The 17,608-nt window shown below is 42.3% G+C and overlaps 1 protein-coding gene across 4 annotated transcripts; it reads left to right on the top strand.

The window, feature by feature from the left end:
- Positions 1–7,803: 7,803 nt before the first annotated feature.
- On the top strand, positions 7,804–17,246 carry tmem200a (transmembrane protein 200A). Of its 4 annotated transcripts, none has more exons than XM_078542117.1 (3): positions 7,804–8,220; positions 8,357–8,873; positions 15,197–17,246. In XM_078542117.1, exon 3 carries the CDS (start codon positions 15,208–15,210, stop codon positions 16,666–16,668), a length of 1,461 nt encoding a protein of 486 aa, XP_078398243.1. In that variant the 5' UTR covers positions 7,804–8,220; positions 8,357–8,873; positions 15,197–15,207; the 3' UTR covers positions 16,669–17,246. The 4 variants fall into 4 exon arrangements, with proteins under 4 accessions (XP_078398243.1, XP_078398244.1, XP_078398242.1 ...); XM_078542116.1 differs by having other exon boundaries at positions 7,805–8,220; positions 8,472–8,873; positions 15,193–17,246; XM_078542115.1 differs by having other exon boundaries at positions 7,805–8,220; positions 15,193–17,246.
- The last annotated feature ends 362 nt before the right edge of the window (positions 17,247–17,608 follow it).

Genomic DNA, 17,608 nt, shown 5'->3' with positions numbered 1-17,608 from the left:
CAATTCAGATAGTGCCACTCCTCACCTTTGCTGGTAGCCCTGCAAATTATTTCTCTTTAGATACTGATCCAAAAGGTCAGGTTATCAAGGCTGGAAAAAGTGCAGGAAATAACAGGCTTTACTTTCATTTTTTTAAATACATTTGAGACTTTGATTTGTGACACCAGCTGTTGGGCAGATGCAGCTTACATGTAAGTGTTTTACAAAAGGGTTTAGATTGAGAAGAACTCATACAAATATGCATTGTGGCTTTTCTATTGGAAAGTTCGGTATAATGACTCACATACGCTCATACAATGGCATTACCATCAATGAACCGCCCTCTAGCAACATCCTGGGGGTTACCATTGACCAGAAACCGAACTGGACTAGCCATATAAATACTGTGGCTACAAGAGCAGGTCAGAGGCTAGGAATCGTGCGATGAATAACTCACCTCCTGACTCCCCAAAGCCTGCCCACCATCTACAAGGCACAAGTCAGGAGTGTGATGGAAAACTCCCCATTTGCCTGGATGAGTGCAGCTCCATCAACACTTAGGAAGCTTGACACTATCCAGAACAAAGCAGCCCACTTGATTGGCGCCACATCCACAAACATTCTTTTTCTCCACCACCAACGCACAGTCGCATCAGTGTGTACCATCTACAAGATGCAATGCAGGAACTCACCAAGGCTCCTTCGACAGCACCATCCAAACCCATGATCACAACTGTCTAGAAGGACAAGGGCAAAAGATAGATGGGAACATCACCACCTGGAAGTTCCCCTCCAAGTCACTCACCAACCTGACTTGGAAATATATCGCCGTTCCTTCACTGCCGCTGGGTTAAAATCCTGGAACACCCTTCCTAACAGCACTGTGGACGTACCTACATCACATGGACTGCAACAATTCAAGAAGGCAGCTCACCACCACCTTCTCAAGGGCAACTAGGGATGGGCAATAAATGCTGACCAGCCAGGGAAGCCCATATCCCATGAATGAATTTTAAAAAACTTTGTGAAGTATAGCTGGGTTCAGCATGACGAAGGCAAAATGTTCAAAAAGTGACTTGCCTCAATTCCCAGTATCAAAGTCTGAAAGTGTCTGAGCCTGATTGGCAATTCGCACTCAACTGCACTACAGAGGTTTTCCATATACCCCTAAAACCAGCCAATGGATGAAACTAGTCTCACCCGGGACCATACTGCTGGCGGAGCTGGAGTTCAAGCTGCATTGCGCCTGGCAAAAATAATACAACACAGAGCTGATTGGCGGCAGCAAAGTGTCTGCTGATCACGGTTTTTTTTAATTCATTCACGGGATGTGGGCTTTGCTGGCTGGGCTAGCATTTATTGCCCATCCTTGGTTGCCCTTGAGAAGTTGGTGGTGAGCTGCCTTCTTGAACCGCTGCAGCCCATATGCAGTAATTACACCCACAGTGCTGTTAGGAAGGAAGTTCCAGGATTTTGACCCAGCGACAGTGAAGGAATCGCGATATATTTCCAAGTCAGGATGGTGAGTGACTTGGAGGGGAACATCCAGGTGGTGGTGTTCCCATCTATCTTCTGCCCTTGTCCTTCTAGATGGTAGTGGTCATGGGTTTGGAAGGTGCTGTCTAAGGAGCCTTGGTGAATTCCTGCAGTGCATCTTGTAGATGGTACACACTGCGGCTACTGTGCGTCGGTGGTGGAGGGAGTGAATGTTTGTGAATATGGTTCCAATCAAGCGGGCTGCTTTGTCCTGGATAGTGTCAAGCTTCTTGAGTGTTGTTGGAGCTGCACTCATCCAGGCAAGTGGGGAGTATTCCATCATACTCTTGACTTGGGGCTCGTAGATGATGGACAGGCTTTGTGGAGTCAGGAGGTGAGTTACCCGTTGCTCGATTCCTAGCCTCTGACCTGCTCTTGCAGCCACAGTATTTATATGGCTAGTCCAGTTCAGTTTCTGGTCAATGGTAACCCCCAAGATGTTGATAGTGGGGGATTCAGTGATGACAACGCCATTGAATATCAAGGGGCGATGGTCATTGCCAGACACTTGTGTGGCGCGAAGATTATTTGCCACTTGTCAGCCCAAGCCTGGATATTGTCGGGTCTTGCTGCATTTGGACATTGACTGCTTCAGTATCTAAGGGGCCGTGAATGGTGTTGAACATTGTGCAATCATCAGCAAACATCCCTACTTCTGACCTTATGATGGCAGAAAGGTCACTGAAGAAGCAGTTGAAGGTGGTTGGGCTGAAGACACTACCCTGAGGAACTCCTGCAGTGATGGTCCTGGAACTGAGATCACTGACCTCCAACAACCACAACCATCTTCCTTTGTGCTACGTATGACTCCAACCAGCAAAGAGCTTTTCCCCTGATTCCCATTGACTTCAGTTTTGCTAGGGCTCCTTGGTGCCACACTCTGTCAAATGCGGCCTTGATGTCAAGGGCAGTCGCTCTGACCTCATCTTGGGAGTTCAGCTCTTTTGTCCATGTTTGAACCAAGGCTGTAATGAGGTCAGGAGCTGAGTGGCCCTGGCGGAACCCAACTGGGCGTCAGTGAGCAGGTTATTGCTAAACAAGTGCCGCTTGATAGCACTGTTGATGACCCCTTTCCATTACTTTACTGATGATCAAGAGTAGACTGATGGGGTGGTAATTGGCCGGGCTGGATTTGTCCTGCTCTTTGTGTACAAGACATATCTGGGCAATTTTCCATTTGGACGTGTAGATGCCAGTTTGTAGCTGTACTGGAACAGCTTAGCTAGGGGCGCGGCAAGTTCTGGAGCACAAGTCTTCAGTACTATTGCAGGAATATTGTCAGGGCCCATAGTCTTTGCAGTCCCCAGTGCCTTCAGCCGTTTCTTGACATCACGTGGAGTGAATTGAATTGGCAGAAGACTGGCACCTGTGATGCTGGGGACCTCCAGAGGAGGCCAAGATGGATCATCCACTCGACACTTCTGGCTGAAGATAGTAGCAAATGCTTCAGCCTTATCTTTTGCGGTGCAATAGAAAAACCGCCATAAGATGAAAGGCTCTTCATTGCAAAGACAAAGCTATATCATAGTAGCTGGAAGTTTGTAATTAATGTTTGCAAGTTTTGGTTGCTTTCCTCATCAGAATCAAGAATTTCAGATCTACAGTAATCCTAACCAGATATAATTAATGGCCAGAAATGAGCATTGATTTTCAGCTGCAATATGGTTAAGTGGTTCCAAGGTGTCAAAGTGCAATGATGTTTTGCTTTTTTTAACATTTACACGAGAAGCTGCTGTGACTGATTCTGGATGACTCATTGATCCATAGAGAAATGTTGCTAGACAGGAGATTGCTTTGGTTTCCAGGCAGTGTTTTATCTTTAATTGATAAGAAATCACAAGTCGAGTCACGTGCAAAAAATAATTTGAAAATAGACATCCTCGCCTAGATAACAAGAAATCCTTGCACTTGCTGTTCCATTTCTAGCTGTGGATTGTTTTATGACAATAATAGGGATGAGTTTTTCTGTTTGAAATGTATGCAGATGGAAAAACAATCAACATATTCAGTAGATCTGAACAACAGGAAATCTGTTATAAAAGTCATTTCACAACCTAAAAGAGGTGCCAGGAAACAGCAACAGGGAGAGAAAAGAATGTTTAATAACTTCATTAAGCAACTAACTAAACAATTAGGATACAAAAAAGCAAAATACTGCGGGTGCTGGAAATCTGAAATATAAAGAGAAAGTCCTGGAAACACTCATCAGGTCAGGCAGCAACTGTCGAGAGAGAAACAGAGTTAACAGGTAGTATTTAATGGAGGTGGCAAGAGTCTTGATCACCAGCTGGAGACCTGGCCAGAGCCCCATGTTACATCTTTAAGTGCCACTCTGGCACTTTCCTGGGGTCAAGGGCCCTGCAGTGGAAGACCCAGCCACCGAGGGTTGCCAGCCAATCAGAGCTGGCATGACACCCACCCAAGGACTAGCATCATCACTGGATCCCATGCCACAGGAGAGTGCTAGCAGTTGGGGGAGGTTGATAGGAGGGGCAGGGGGGTTGGCTTTCAGCGGGACCCCCCCTCCCTTCCTGATACTGGGATCCTTGGTTAGATCTGGAGTGCCTTTGATCATGGGACACCCCTCTGCCCAGTCCCCGGGAGTCCGCAAGCAACCCCACATAGGTTTGCTTGTCATGCTCCCCACATCACGAGCCCCCCACCTGCCACAGGGTTAATATTAGCGGTGGCAGAATGAGGCCCTTAAGTGGGAATTAATTGCCCACTTAAGGGCCTCAATTAGCAGCGGGGCAGGAAGCCCATCTACAGGCCTTCATGCTAAGGACCACCAGCCTCCTGCCTGATTAAATGCCCCCCGCCCCAGCCCAGCTGGCCACGGGGGAGGGCACACAATTTCACCCAACATTTCAGATTGATGATCGTTCATCAAATCCCTGAAATGTTAGCTGTGTTTCTCTCTCCACCGATACTACCTGATCTAAATATTTCCAGTATATTTTGGATAAAAAATTTGATGATATTTTTCTCAAAATTTAAGCTTGATATCCCGAGGATTCCGGGGAGTTGTGTTCTTGTGTGATCCTTTTCATTAATGACCTATTTTTAAAATTGTATAATAAGTACTGAGAGTAAGGGGCAGACCATTCATTAAATTTAAGTCCAGGAACTGTTAGAATGAGCCCATCTATCTTAATGACACATAGATGCAAACATGAAAAGCCTTGGGGCAGAATCTTCTGTTCGGTGTGCGGGGGCCGGGCCCCACACGCCGATGGGTAAAATGACACATGGTGACGTCGGGCGTGTGTCCTGACATCACAGCGCGTCATTCTGATCTTTCACTCAGCGGACGCGCACTGGAGTCGGCTGTGCGCCCGCCGAAATGTCAAAGGCCTGTTAAGGCCATTAATAAAACAATTAACCAAATTAACAGGGCTGCCCATCCAACCATAAGGTTGGCGGGCAGGCAAAGAGCCCAAGTGGCCTTTGCATTTTTCATGAAACCTCATCCACAGGGAGGATGAGGTTTCATGAAGGGTTTAATAATTAAATAAATATTTTTTTCCACACTTCATAAACATGTCCCAGCTCATGTGACACTGTCACATGAGGGGACGTGTCTAAATAATTTTCATCTGTCTTTATTGAAAGCTTTCATTCTGAAGTTAATCCCCCTGAGGCAGCTCTGTGCCTCAGGGAGACTTCTGTGCTCTTCTGCACGCATGCGTGAAAGAGTGCAGGCTCCGACTCACCCTCCTCCCCCGCCCGCCCACGTAAAATGGCAGTGTGCTGCCGATCGCGGGCAGCGATTGGCTCCACACCCGTGCCTGCTCCCAACTGGCCCGCCCGACAGGCAGAAAATTCTCCCCTTGATGTTTTGATTGGCGCAAAAATTATCTCTCCTGGTACTGTTTGTGGAAATGTGGTAATGGACCTTACATCATATAATGTGTACTGTGATTCTGCTGCTAAGTTCCCTTAATGAAACAAAGAAAAATTCAGAACGTAACATAAGAAATAGGAGCAGGAGTAGGCCATTCAGCCCCTCAAGCTTGCTCTGCCAGTCAATAAGATCATGGCCTTCATCAACTTCACTTTCCTGCCTGCACCACCACCAACCCCAACCCCCCCACCCCATCTCCATAACCCTTGACTCCCTTGTCAATCAAAAATCTGATTAACTCAGACTTGGATATATTCAATGATCCAGCCTCCATTGCTCACTAAGGGATAGAATTCCAAACACGAATGAACGTCTGAAAGAAGAAATTCCTCCTCATCTCCGTCTTAAATGCGAGACCCCTTATTTTGAAACTATGTCCCCCAGCTCTAGATTCCCCCGCAGGGGGAAACATCCTCTCAGCATTTACCCTCTCAAGCCTCCTCGGAGTCTGATTTGTTTCAATAAGATCACCTCTCACTCTTCTAAACTCCAATGTGTATAGGCCCAACCTGATAAATCTTTTCTCATAAGACAACCCCTTCATCCCAGAAATCAGCCTAGTGAACCTTCTCTGAACTGCCTCTAATCCAAGTATATCCCTCCTGAAGCAAAGTAACCAAAACTGCACACAGTACTCTAGGCATGGTCTCAGCAATGCCCTGTACAGTTGTAGCAAGACCACCCTATTTTTAGACTCCCTCATCCTTGCAATAGAGGCCTTCATTCCTTTTACCTTCTTAATTATTTACTGTACATACATGATGACTTTTTGTGATTCATATAGAAGGACACAAAGGTCTCACTGTACTGCAGCATTCTTCTGTCTCTCTTCATTTAAATAAGGTTCTGTTTTTCTATTCTTCTTGCCAAAGTGGACAACCTCACATTTTCCCACATCATACTCCATCTGCCAAATTTTTGTCCACTCACTTGACCTATCTATAATCCCTTTGCAGACTCTTTATATCCTCCTCACAACTTGCTTTTCTACCTATTTTTGTATCACCAGCAAATTTAGCTACAATACAGTCAGTCCCTTCATCCAAGCCATTAACGTATTGAAGGGCCTAGACTGATCCTGGCAACATTCCAGTAATTACAGTTTGCCAACCTGAAAATGACCCATTTATCCAATTCTCTGGCTGGGACTTTCCAGCCTCATCATGATGGGAGATTTGGCAGCCAGCCAAAAGTCCATTGACTTTCGGCGAGCAGAGAAGGAAAATCCCGCCCTCTGTTTCCTGTTAGTTAGCCAGTCCTCTATCCATGCTAATATGTCACCCCCAACACCATATTCTCTGAAGAACAGTCATACGGACTCGAAACATTAACTCGGTCTTTCTCTCCACAGATGCTGTCAGACCTGCTGAGTTTTTCCAGCAATTTTTGTTTTTGTTTCAGATTTCCAGCATCCGCAGTATTTTGCCTTTATCATATTCTCTTATCTTGAGTAGTAACCTCTTATGTGGGCACCTCATTGAGTGCCTTTTGGAAATCGAAATACACTACATCTACTGGTTCCCCTTTATCAACTCTGATTGTTATATCCTCTAAAAACTCTAACAAATTTGTCAAACATGATTTCCCTTTCACAAAGCCATGTTGACTCTGGCTGATTGCATTGTGATTTTCTAAATACTCTGCTACTACCTTTTTAATAAAGGTTTCTAGCATTTTCCCAATGACAGATTTAGGCTAACTGGCCTATAGTTTCCTGCATTTTGTCTCCCTCCTTTCTTGAACAAAGGTGTTACATTTGCAGCTTTTCAATCTACTGCAACCTTTCCAGAATCTAGGGAAGCCCAGGAGACTTGTCAGATTTAGTCCCATTGTTTTACCATTACTTTTACTCTAGTGGTAGTGATTGTATTTAAAGTTTGTATTTATAGTTTGTAGATTGTTTGTGGTATTGTATTTATAATTCCACCCCCTCCATTTTGCCTGTTGATTTTCTACTATTCTAGGGATGCTTTCTCTGTCTTCTACTGTGAAGCCAGATACAAAGTATTTGTTCAAAACCTCTGCCATTTCCTCAGTTCTCATTATTAATTTCCCAGTCTCATCCTTTAAGGGACCAATGCTCACTTTAGCTACTTTTTCATTTTTATATATTTGTTTATGCTTTTACTGTCTGTTTTTGTTTATTGCTAGTTTTCTTTCGTAATTGTTAAGTAATCACAAAAAGATCAACCTGAGTTTAATTGTTATTTGTTAAGGGAACGTTTTAAAGACTGGAAAGTATTCGTAACGGATACTTGAGAGCCAAAACTAAAAGCTGTTGTTGACTGGTTACTTTGCTGTGCGAGGCCTCCAGTGCCAATGAGAAATCGGCAGTATAGCAGTCAGTCAGTGTCCTTACAGCATTGGACGACATGGGCTGAACTCTTATCCAGTGAATTCACATTCAGGGCATGGTATCCATACCTTGTCCAGCTCTTTCACAGGGAGGTTTCAAACATTGATGTGGGAGTGGGGCGGCGGGGGTGGGGGGTGATGGAAGGAAGATGCTCTAATAACGCAAATGAGGCGTAGGAAATCTAAATAACCAATGAGCGCCAACCCGAGATGGAAGCTGCTGGAGGTATATAGGAGAATGGAGAGTGTGAACACTAGACAGAAAGAGAAGCTCCTAGCTTTAATGTGCGTCACATTCCTTGTACGGGAAGCATCACGTGGTGGCTAACAGTCCCAGTTTTCTTTGCTCCCTGACACCTCCAAACTCAGCTTTTAGCCTGAGCAAGATCTTAACCAGGAACCCAAAGGAGAAAACATTCTTGGCTGAAGGACTCGAGTCTGATCAAGTAAGTAGCAACTGATCACAGAAAGCAAGTTTACGAAAAATCTTAACCCTTTATTGAAGAGTTCGCCATTTGAAAATAACTTGAAATGCTAATACTGATAATTTCAGGTTATGTATTTTTTTCTCTCGCTTTGCAGACCTGAAGTGGTATAAAGTCAACTTTTTGCCCGCCTTTCTGCAGCGATGTGGGCTGAGCTGTAGTGTGAGTACAGGGCAGTCAGTAACTGTATGTGACCATTCCATTCTATCTAGTCCCTACAGGCTGTGTATGGGCAAACTCGGATCTTGTCGCCTCTTTGTGCAACTGGCTCGAAAGCGGTGACAGCTTTCTTTAAAACCTGGGAATCGCTGCAGGCACAAGCCGAGTCCAGCTCGAAATCGCCAAAATGAAACCCAGCGAAGGGAGTCAGAATTGTTTCAAATCGCGATTTCCATCCAGTTAAAGGGTCGTTCCGAGAAAGGCAGAAATGTAACCACACCACAGAGAAAGTTTAAATCATGAAGATGGTACTCTGAGGAGCTCGATTTGGTAAACGGGTTTTGCTCAACATTAAAATAGGATTGCGCTCCGGTGGACGGATTCCTTCCTCCGGTTTCAACCTGTCGACACGGACAGCAGCATTATATGCTCGAGGAGCTCGCTCTTTCATCCAGGTGAGAGTTTCACATTTAATGCGAAGGCGATAAAATATACAAACCCAAAACCTCCCTTCGTGCCAGAGAAACAGACTATTTAGCGTGCATTATATAAGAAACTAACAGCGAGAACAGATTGCCGTAGGGTGTTGCTGTGAAGTGTAAATGAGGATAGATTATGTGACTGTGTCTCTTTAATTCTGTGTTGATTTCTAATAGCTTTTTATAGAGTAAGTGGTGAAACGGCTGCTGTCAAATGTGAGGTGGATTCCCAAAGCTTGTGAATTGGAAGGATATCAAACTACTAGCTGCAAAAGACGATTCCGTGTTGGTACTTGTTGCAAATTGAAATAACACATTAGGACTTAGGCTGGCGACCAGAAGAAATGAGAGGATCCCCGTATAGTTTCCGAGGCGCTGCAGCTCTGACCTAAATAGTGATACAAATAATATCTTGGAATTGGAAATTGAAGCCCTTCGTGCGTGAAACCACCTGAACAGCAAGCCCCACAGCGGTTCTCCCGGAGTCTGTTAGAACGGCTGGAACAGGACAGGACTGTATTCCACTCAAAGGACCACATAGCCTTTCAGCAAATCGGCTCTTTTTTTTTAAAGGAACATGCACAACCCCGGTAAACAATAAACATTGATGTGCGGGGCATAATTGGAATGGGAACAAATGACCTTTACCTAGGACTTAATTTTGATATTGTTGGTGCTATAAAGATGTACTTGTTATTGATTATATTTCATTCAGCGTTTAAATCACTTTTATCCCCAAAATTGTTCTTTTAATTTCAGGTGAGTTTTACAGATTATAAATCAATCTCGCTTTGTCATTATAAATGAAGTGAACATGGTTAATGGAATGTATTTGGGGGAAAAAAGGAAACGTTCAGAAATATTAATAGAAAGTTAAACATGGCTCAATTCTTATTTATTTTTAATTAACTCAATCCAAATCCAATATAACCCTCTAAAGACTTAAATAATGGATGGTACAGCTAGAAGAAGGAAAATATCATTTGAAAAGAAAGAGATTGACTGACCTCGTCTAGAATTGATAGTTACCACGTTAGCAGAGAGATGGTTGGTTAGTACCTCAGTCGGAGTCACAGGCAGTGGAATTTTCTAACAAAGGAGTTTCAATCACTGATGTGAACTAGAATGGCTAGACTAAAAAAAAGGAACCATTGCTGAACATTAATAGTAAGTATGAAAATAGCTCCTGCAGTCTTATCTGGTTTATTCCATTTCACTCAGTTTCATTTTCATGCAGAATTTCTCTCGTCCGTATTTAATATTACACCAAAGTATCACCAACACTGGTTGGTTATTTGGCTACATTTATAGGACTGTTAATGTCTTTCCTTTGTCAATTCAGATGGTGGTGCAAAATAAGTCATCACTGATAACTTTCTCTCCACTGTGACCACGGTGCAATTGGCAACGTTTCCACTTCAGGCAAAGCATAAAGTAAAATAAGTAGTGCTTGTGTTTGATGAAGGGCTACCTATCAACTTTGCTGTCATCCTCTAATGTCTCTGCTTTGATGTCCAGCTGAGTGGGATTGCCCCTTTCCGGTTGTACTGTCACCTATCCAGTCATAACCAGACAATCTCCTGCAATGGCCTGTCTTCACAATCCCACACATTTCCCTCTGGAATTCCCCAACGATCTATCCATAACCCTTTCCTTTTCTCAGCTGCATGCTGAGACATCATCTGAAGGCATGATGTCAGGTTCTACATATATACTGATTCTACATTGTTACACACAACTCTACCTAATCACACTACTTTTGACTTCCCCACTGCATTTGCATTGTCAGCGACTTGTCTGACATCCAATCCCGGATGAGCCCGTTTTCTCCAGATAAACATTGTGAAGGCCGAAGACATTGTCTTTAGCCTAAGTCACAAACTTCATACTCTCACCACAATCTGCCTCCACTAGCACTTTCTCAGGCTAAACCAGACTGTTGACTCTCAGTCCAGCAGTGCCTGAAATTTAAATTTCCGCCTGTTTGATCAAAGCCCCCCACATCGGCGTACCCTCCCTCAACCTCTCCACCTTTTCTCTTTTAAGATCCTCATGAAAAGTTATCTTATTTAAGTTAATCTTTTAGGCATCTTAATATCCCATTCATTGGCTTGGTGTAAATTCTTGTGTGATTACACTTTTGTGAGGTGCCTTTGGACTTTTTTACCATGTTAAAGGCACAATATTAATGCAAATTATTTTTAAGAACCACAAGCATTACAGCCACTGAATCACCAGTTAATGCAATTTTTAACATTTGCCCCAATGTACCATTCTCAACATTAGCAATCTTGGAATTATCAGATTGAATCTTCCAGGTTAAATTTAGATTTTGTTTCTTTACAAAAAATGATCTAACTGTCTATATATGTTAAATGCATGTTCCACATGTATCATAACACTGGTTTATCTTATAGGTTAAGACTTCCGTTCCAAACTCCAGAACATCAGTTTATTCATTTCATGTCAGTCAATTATATTTACTTTGTTGCAATTTTGTTGTTCTTTCTTTTTTGATCAGCCCTTAGTGGACCACAGGTTAAAAAGTATTTTGTTTCTTTCGTCAGCCATGAGGATTATTCTAAGGATCCATAACCCAGTGTGTAACAAAATTAACTGTCATGCGATGGCTTATGAAAAATTTCCCCAAAGCACATGACTTGTATTTATGTTATTGTAGTCATTATTAAAGCCACAATTCTGGATATTTATTGAAAATCCCATAAACACCCGGAAAACTAAGGTCCTCTTCCAACCAGCTCCCACAGCACAAAACCTCCCCATGTCGAGTAAGATCAATGATGAGATCCTGGAAAATGTAGACCATTTTCCATATCTTGGAAGCCTCCTCTCAACGAAAGCAGACATAGATGACAAAATTCATCACTCCAATGTGCCAGCTCAGCCTCAATCACATGAGAAAAAGAGTATTTGAGGACCAGGATCTCAAATTCAAGACTAGGACCATGGTTTGCTGTGCAGCAGTGATCCCCATGCTCCTATTTGCTTCGAGGACTTGGACAACCTACAGCAGGAACATCAAAGCACTGGAGAAGTACCACCAGTGGTACCTTTGCAAGGTCCTCCAAATATGGTAGCAAGAAAGACAGTTCAACAGCAACATCTTCTCCCAGGCCAACATGCCCAGCATCCAAGCAATAACCATTCAAAACCAGCTCCATTGCCAGGACATGTTGTTCATATGCCTGATACCAGATTCCCAAAGCAACTGCTCTATTCAAAACTTGGTCATGGGAGGAGGCTTCCAGAAGGACAACAAAAATACCCTAGGGGTGTCCTCAAACCACCCCTGAAGAGTTCAAACATCTTTGCTGACTCATGGGAGTCCCTGGCTTGTGACCGACCAAAATGGAGATGGTTCATTTGGGAAGGCACCAAACACATAGAGACACTTCTTCAGGAACATGCAGAGGTGAAGTTGAGGCATTGGAGAGAGCGCACAAACCTCCCAACAACTCATCTACCCAACCATCCAAGCACCACCTGGCCCACATGTGGCAGTGTCTGCAGATCGCGCATTGCACTTATCAGCCATCTCAGGATCCACTGAACTGGAGTGGAAGCAAGTCATCCCTCGATCCCGAGGGACTGCCTAAGAAGAAGAACAAAGCCACAATTATTGAGTTGATAATTTGTACTTATTGAAGCAGTTCATAGTAGCATATGATTTTGGAGCGAAGCAATCTAATACTTGCGCTAAAGTGTAAGGTGAAGAAAGTAGTGCAATGCTAGCATTTCAAACATTTTACTTCCTCTCATAGTCTTCTATAGAACTAGTAGTATTCAAGGTAATGTATAATAGTTCGGGAGATAGAAGCAGATTATTTTCAATAGCTAAACGGTCAAGAATGAGGAGCTATAGATACAAGATCAAATGTAAGAGATTTAGAACTGAAGGCAAAAAAAACTTCTTTAAACAATTGTGAGTCCAGTGGAATTCACTTCCAGAGACAGTACTGAGGCAGAAATTGTTCCAACATTCAAGATTAGACTGAAGGAAATTGATAGAAGTGACATGGCAACTGGGCGGATAAGTATCACCAGAATTATTTGCTTGCATGGAGGGGAAACACTGACATGGACTGATTGGGCCAAATGACATGTTCCTACCCTGGAACTGCTGTGTATTTCAAGGAAAATGGAATGCTTTTGAAGCTACTGACTATACAAAGAACTCCCAGGTCAAATATAACACAAGACCGCAATAATGTCTGCAATTTTACCATGACAATGCGCCCAAATTAGCAGGTCATCTGCTCCTCCATCATCATAACTGTTTGCTGCATTCTCTAAATTTAAAGTGAAGATTGCTAAATTATTAACAATATATAACTGTTTACACACTTCTTAAGTTACAAGTTTCATATGTTATATTTAGTGCTAGCTGTATAAAGCATAATTTTTCATAGTGACCTGCATCCAAACAACTTGAAAATTATTTCTCATTCCTAAAAGGTGTTGGAAAGAAGAAATTCGTAGTTGATTTCTCAGAAATAGACCTGAAGCTAGTCCTCAGTGACAATTTGCTATTGTCACTCAAATTTTATACGAATTTAATTACTAATCTGCAGGAAGATGAATGCCATAATCCAGGAAGTTGCTATGCCACCATCAATCAGCATTGACAATTTGATGCTGGAAGTTGTTGATAGCTTCATGTATCTAGGCTCCATAATCACCAGGGATCTGTCATTTGATGCTGAAATCAACACTCACATTGCAAAAGCTGCAGGTTTATGTCTGAGTAATAGAGTGCGAAGAGTCAGCAACCTGACCAAGAACACCGAACTGCGAAACTACCAAGACTGAGACCTCAGTGCACTCCTCTACGATGGTGAGAGCTGAACAACATATGCTAGGTAGACGAAAAGGCCGAAGATTCCTTCTTTGCTGTCTCAGATGCATCTCTTGGCAGGACAAGGTGACCAACTCCAAAGTCTAGAAGCATGCTAATTCTGTCAGCAGATATTCATTACCAAAGCAACAGTATCTGCACTGGCTCGACCACACTCACTGGATGGATGCCGGCCATATATCCAAAAAACCTTCTGTACAATGAACTGGCCACTGGATCATGATCTGCTGGATGTCCACACCTCTGCTACAAGGACAGCTGTAAGCAAGATATGAAGATGATAGACATTGACCCAGACAAAATGGGAGACCATTACTGATGAACTTGACCACTGGAGGCTGACTGGAGAAGAATTGGTAGAGGCAAGGAAAAGTGGAATGCTCAGTTGGCCGAAAAGAGGGACTAGAGAAGACAGATGCTAGTGAATTCTGCATTATCTCGGCCCACTGCCTTCATCCACAGCAAATGTGGCAGAGACAGCCATACCAGAGTGGGACTCCTGAAACACACCGGGCGGCGTTTAACACAGTTGACCGTCAAGAAGCAAACCATCAACTCACAAGACTGAAGGCTACAAAAGCAGTTAATTATTATTTTAACTATTGAACATCCAAAGAACTTAATTTTTTTCCTCTTCCCATCCTGCGGCTTCTCTGTGCCACCCACATTCATGGTCAAGAAGTCAATGTGATAATTGACCATTAAGACTCTGAAAACTCTGCTTATCAGAGTTGCTTAACATGATTGTGCTTCAATTTTCCATTTCTCTGTGGGGAGATGGTGTTTAATTCCATGTACTATATGCCCACAATGGTTTGGTTGCAATGGTCACGCAGCAAGAGGTAAGAATTCCTCTGGTTGCTATGTGCAGCACAATTGTTACTGCATTGTTGCAAATTTTTTCTTTGATATTTTTAATGAAACAATAAACACATTTGAAATTAAGATTTTTCTGATTTCATTAGAAGTACCTAACCTAACCGAAGAAATCTTCACAAACTGATGTAGATGTCAGTACAGTTAGTGACCAGAGAAATGCTTAACCCAGCATGGGAATCACCAAGTGCAAACTTTCACAATGCCAATTTATGCCCAGTGTTTTGTTGCAACTGGGTTGTCCATAATAAGCTTTCTTTTTAATTATTGGGTATTAATATAGTTAAAACATCTTAGTGTAATGGGACAAGAAGGATGCATTTGGTATCACTGTGCAATACTTTGTTAATAGTAAATTTGAAGCAATATGAATTTCTCATTTAATTAACTGATGTCCCTCATTTTATCACTTAATCAATAGACCCCCTGGGAATAATAGTTTTGAGTTATTATAGATGGTTATTTGGAGAATGCATCTTGTGCGCATTGACAAAAGTTCAGCTCTATTATCTGAAATTATATTATCCTATTTTTACATTCAAGGAAGAAGACAACACTATGATAGCAACAGGGGGTGTAATAACAGGATTGGCAGCCCTGAAGAGACAGGACTCGGCTAGATCACAGCACTTTCATCCTCCTCCTCCATCCTCTGCTCCAGAGAAAAGGAGACCTAAACGTAAGCCCAATGCCAATGTTGTTGTAGTAAGAGGCAAAATCAGACTCTATTCACCTTCAGGATTTTTCCTTTTTCTTGGAATTTTAATCTTGATGGTTGGGATCGCAATGGCTCTCCTTGGCTATTGGCCACAGGAGGTAGATAAGAAATATCCTGTAGCTTCAAAATCTGGAATTCCAGATAATGGGTCTCATGTGATAACAGACCATGCTGGAGTATTAATGGAGTTTTTTGAACAGCACTTACATTCTGATAAAATGAAAATGATTGGCCCTTTTACCATGGGGATAGGGATATTTATATTTATTTGTGCTAATGCGATTCTACATGAAAATAGGGACAAAGAAACAAAAATAATACATATGCAAGATATTTATTCCACTGTCATTGATATCCATAGCCAAAGAATTAAAGAGCAAAGACATATGAATGGGGCTTGGATTGGCCACCCTGGGAATTCTGATGTCAAATGTCCTGACAACCAATGTGCTGCAAAGCTGGCTGCTAATGTATTATTGTCATTTTCTGGGTCACATACTGATGGAATCACTCCACAGAAATGGAATGCTTATGAGGAAGAGGATGGCCTACCTAAGGATGTTAATACATTCTTATACCCCAAAACCCTAACACCATCAGGCTCCAGCTACAGGCTTCAGACAGAATCTCAAAGAGAGAAATGTAGCTATCTCAAAAAGTGTGAGACAAAGTCTATTGTTTCATCATCTATCAGTGCTTTCACACTCCCTGTTATTAAACTTAACAACTGTGTGATTGATGAGCCTGAACTTGACAATATCACAGAGGATTCTGACCTCAGTAAAGGTAGGGTTAAACATATATCAATGACATCTCTAACAGTACCGTCAACTGATATTCATGACTCCTATAAGCCACCAAACCCACGTTTGTTAAGAAGCAAAACCACTATAACAGGTGGAAAATCGCTCAATGCATCTTGTGCATCCATGGGAATATTTCTATCACCAAGTTTCCCCAAGAAAGAGTTTGGATCAAACACTTCCCTTCACATGTTGTCCTGTCATTCAAAGTCTTTGGACCTGGAGAGAGGTTCCACAACGCTTACGGTACAAGCAGAGCAAAGAAAGCACCCGAGCTGGCCAAGGCTTGACCGTAGTAACAGCAAGGGTTATGTGAAACTGGAAAACAAAGAAGATCCAATGGACACGCTACCTGTACCACAGGCTGCTGTAAAAAGCAGTTATACAAATAAAGAGAAATTACTTATGATCTCAAGATCTCATAACAATCTAAGTTTTGAAAATGATGAATTTTTAGGTAACAAGTTAAGGTGTGGAGCTTCAGAAACAAGGTTTTGAAAGAGCATTGGTTTCTATCATGTGTTTATACTTTAAGGCACTTTTAAGAAATGTATTTATGTGAGAAGTGCATGTCTATTTTAAAGAGATGTTATTTTCAATACAAATTAAAGATTGAATATTTGTAGATTGTGATCTGAACTGGCATCTTTGCATCAATGAGTTTTTTTTCACGCTGGTTTTGAGTGTCGCAGACATATTTCATGCTGTGTTTGTCAGTTCTGTATTACCCAGCTGCTCAGGTATTGACTGAGTTTAAATCTCAGTCCAGACAGACAATAACAACAGCAGAATAGCATTTACCTTTACTTTATTCCTCATACCAGATGATTAGATAGAATTTATAAGTCTTAAGTGCAAGTGGCATTAAATCTACACTAAGGAAGCATTATTTTAATGTCCATGAAAATTGATTGAATGATAAATTGGGTTGTGAATGGTTGTACTTCCAGTACAAAACTGAAGTCTGTGTATTGGATGTGAATTTGCCAGATACTTTGCAATTAATTGCATATTAGTGTCCTTAAAATACATTTTGCTATTTTTGGAACAAAATAAAATGTTGCATATCATATAAATTTTGTTTTACATGTTTCTATTTTATTAATCATCAGCAATCATTTGGCAATCAAGTGAGAAGTAACATTCGCGCCACACAAGTGTCAGGCAATGACTACCTCCAACAAGAGAGAATGCAACCATTGCCCCTTGATGTTCAATGGCATTACCATCACTGAATCCCTCACTATCAACAGCCTGGGGGTTACCATTGACCAGAAACTAAACTGGGCTAGCCATATAAATACTGTGGCTACAAGAGCAGGTCAGTGGCTAGGAATCGTGCACCGAGTAACTCACCTCTTGACTCCCCAAAGCTTGTCCACTATCTACAAGGCACAAGTCAGGAGTGTGATGGAATACTCCCCACTTGCCTGGATGA

This window comes from Cetorhinus maximus, chromosome 5, assembly GCF_964194155.1.
Source record: "Cetorhinus maximus chromosome 5, sCetMax3.hap1.1, whole genome shotgun sequence".
NCBI lineage: Eukaryota > Metazoa > Chordata > Chondrichthyes > Lamniformes > Cetorhinidae > Cetorhinus > Cetorhinus maximus.
Note: the sequence above shows the minus strand (reverse complement) of the source record. Positions and strands in the feature narration are given on the sequence as shown.

Bases quoted from the DNA above. Each gene is read 5' to 3' on its own strand.
- tmem200a (XM_078542118.1), top strand. From the start codon at position 15,208: ATGATAGCAACAGGGGGTGTAATAACAGGATTGGCAGCCCTGAAGAGA.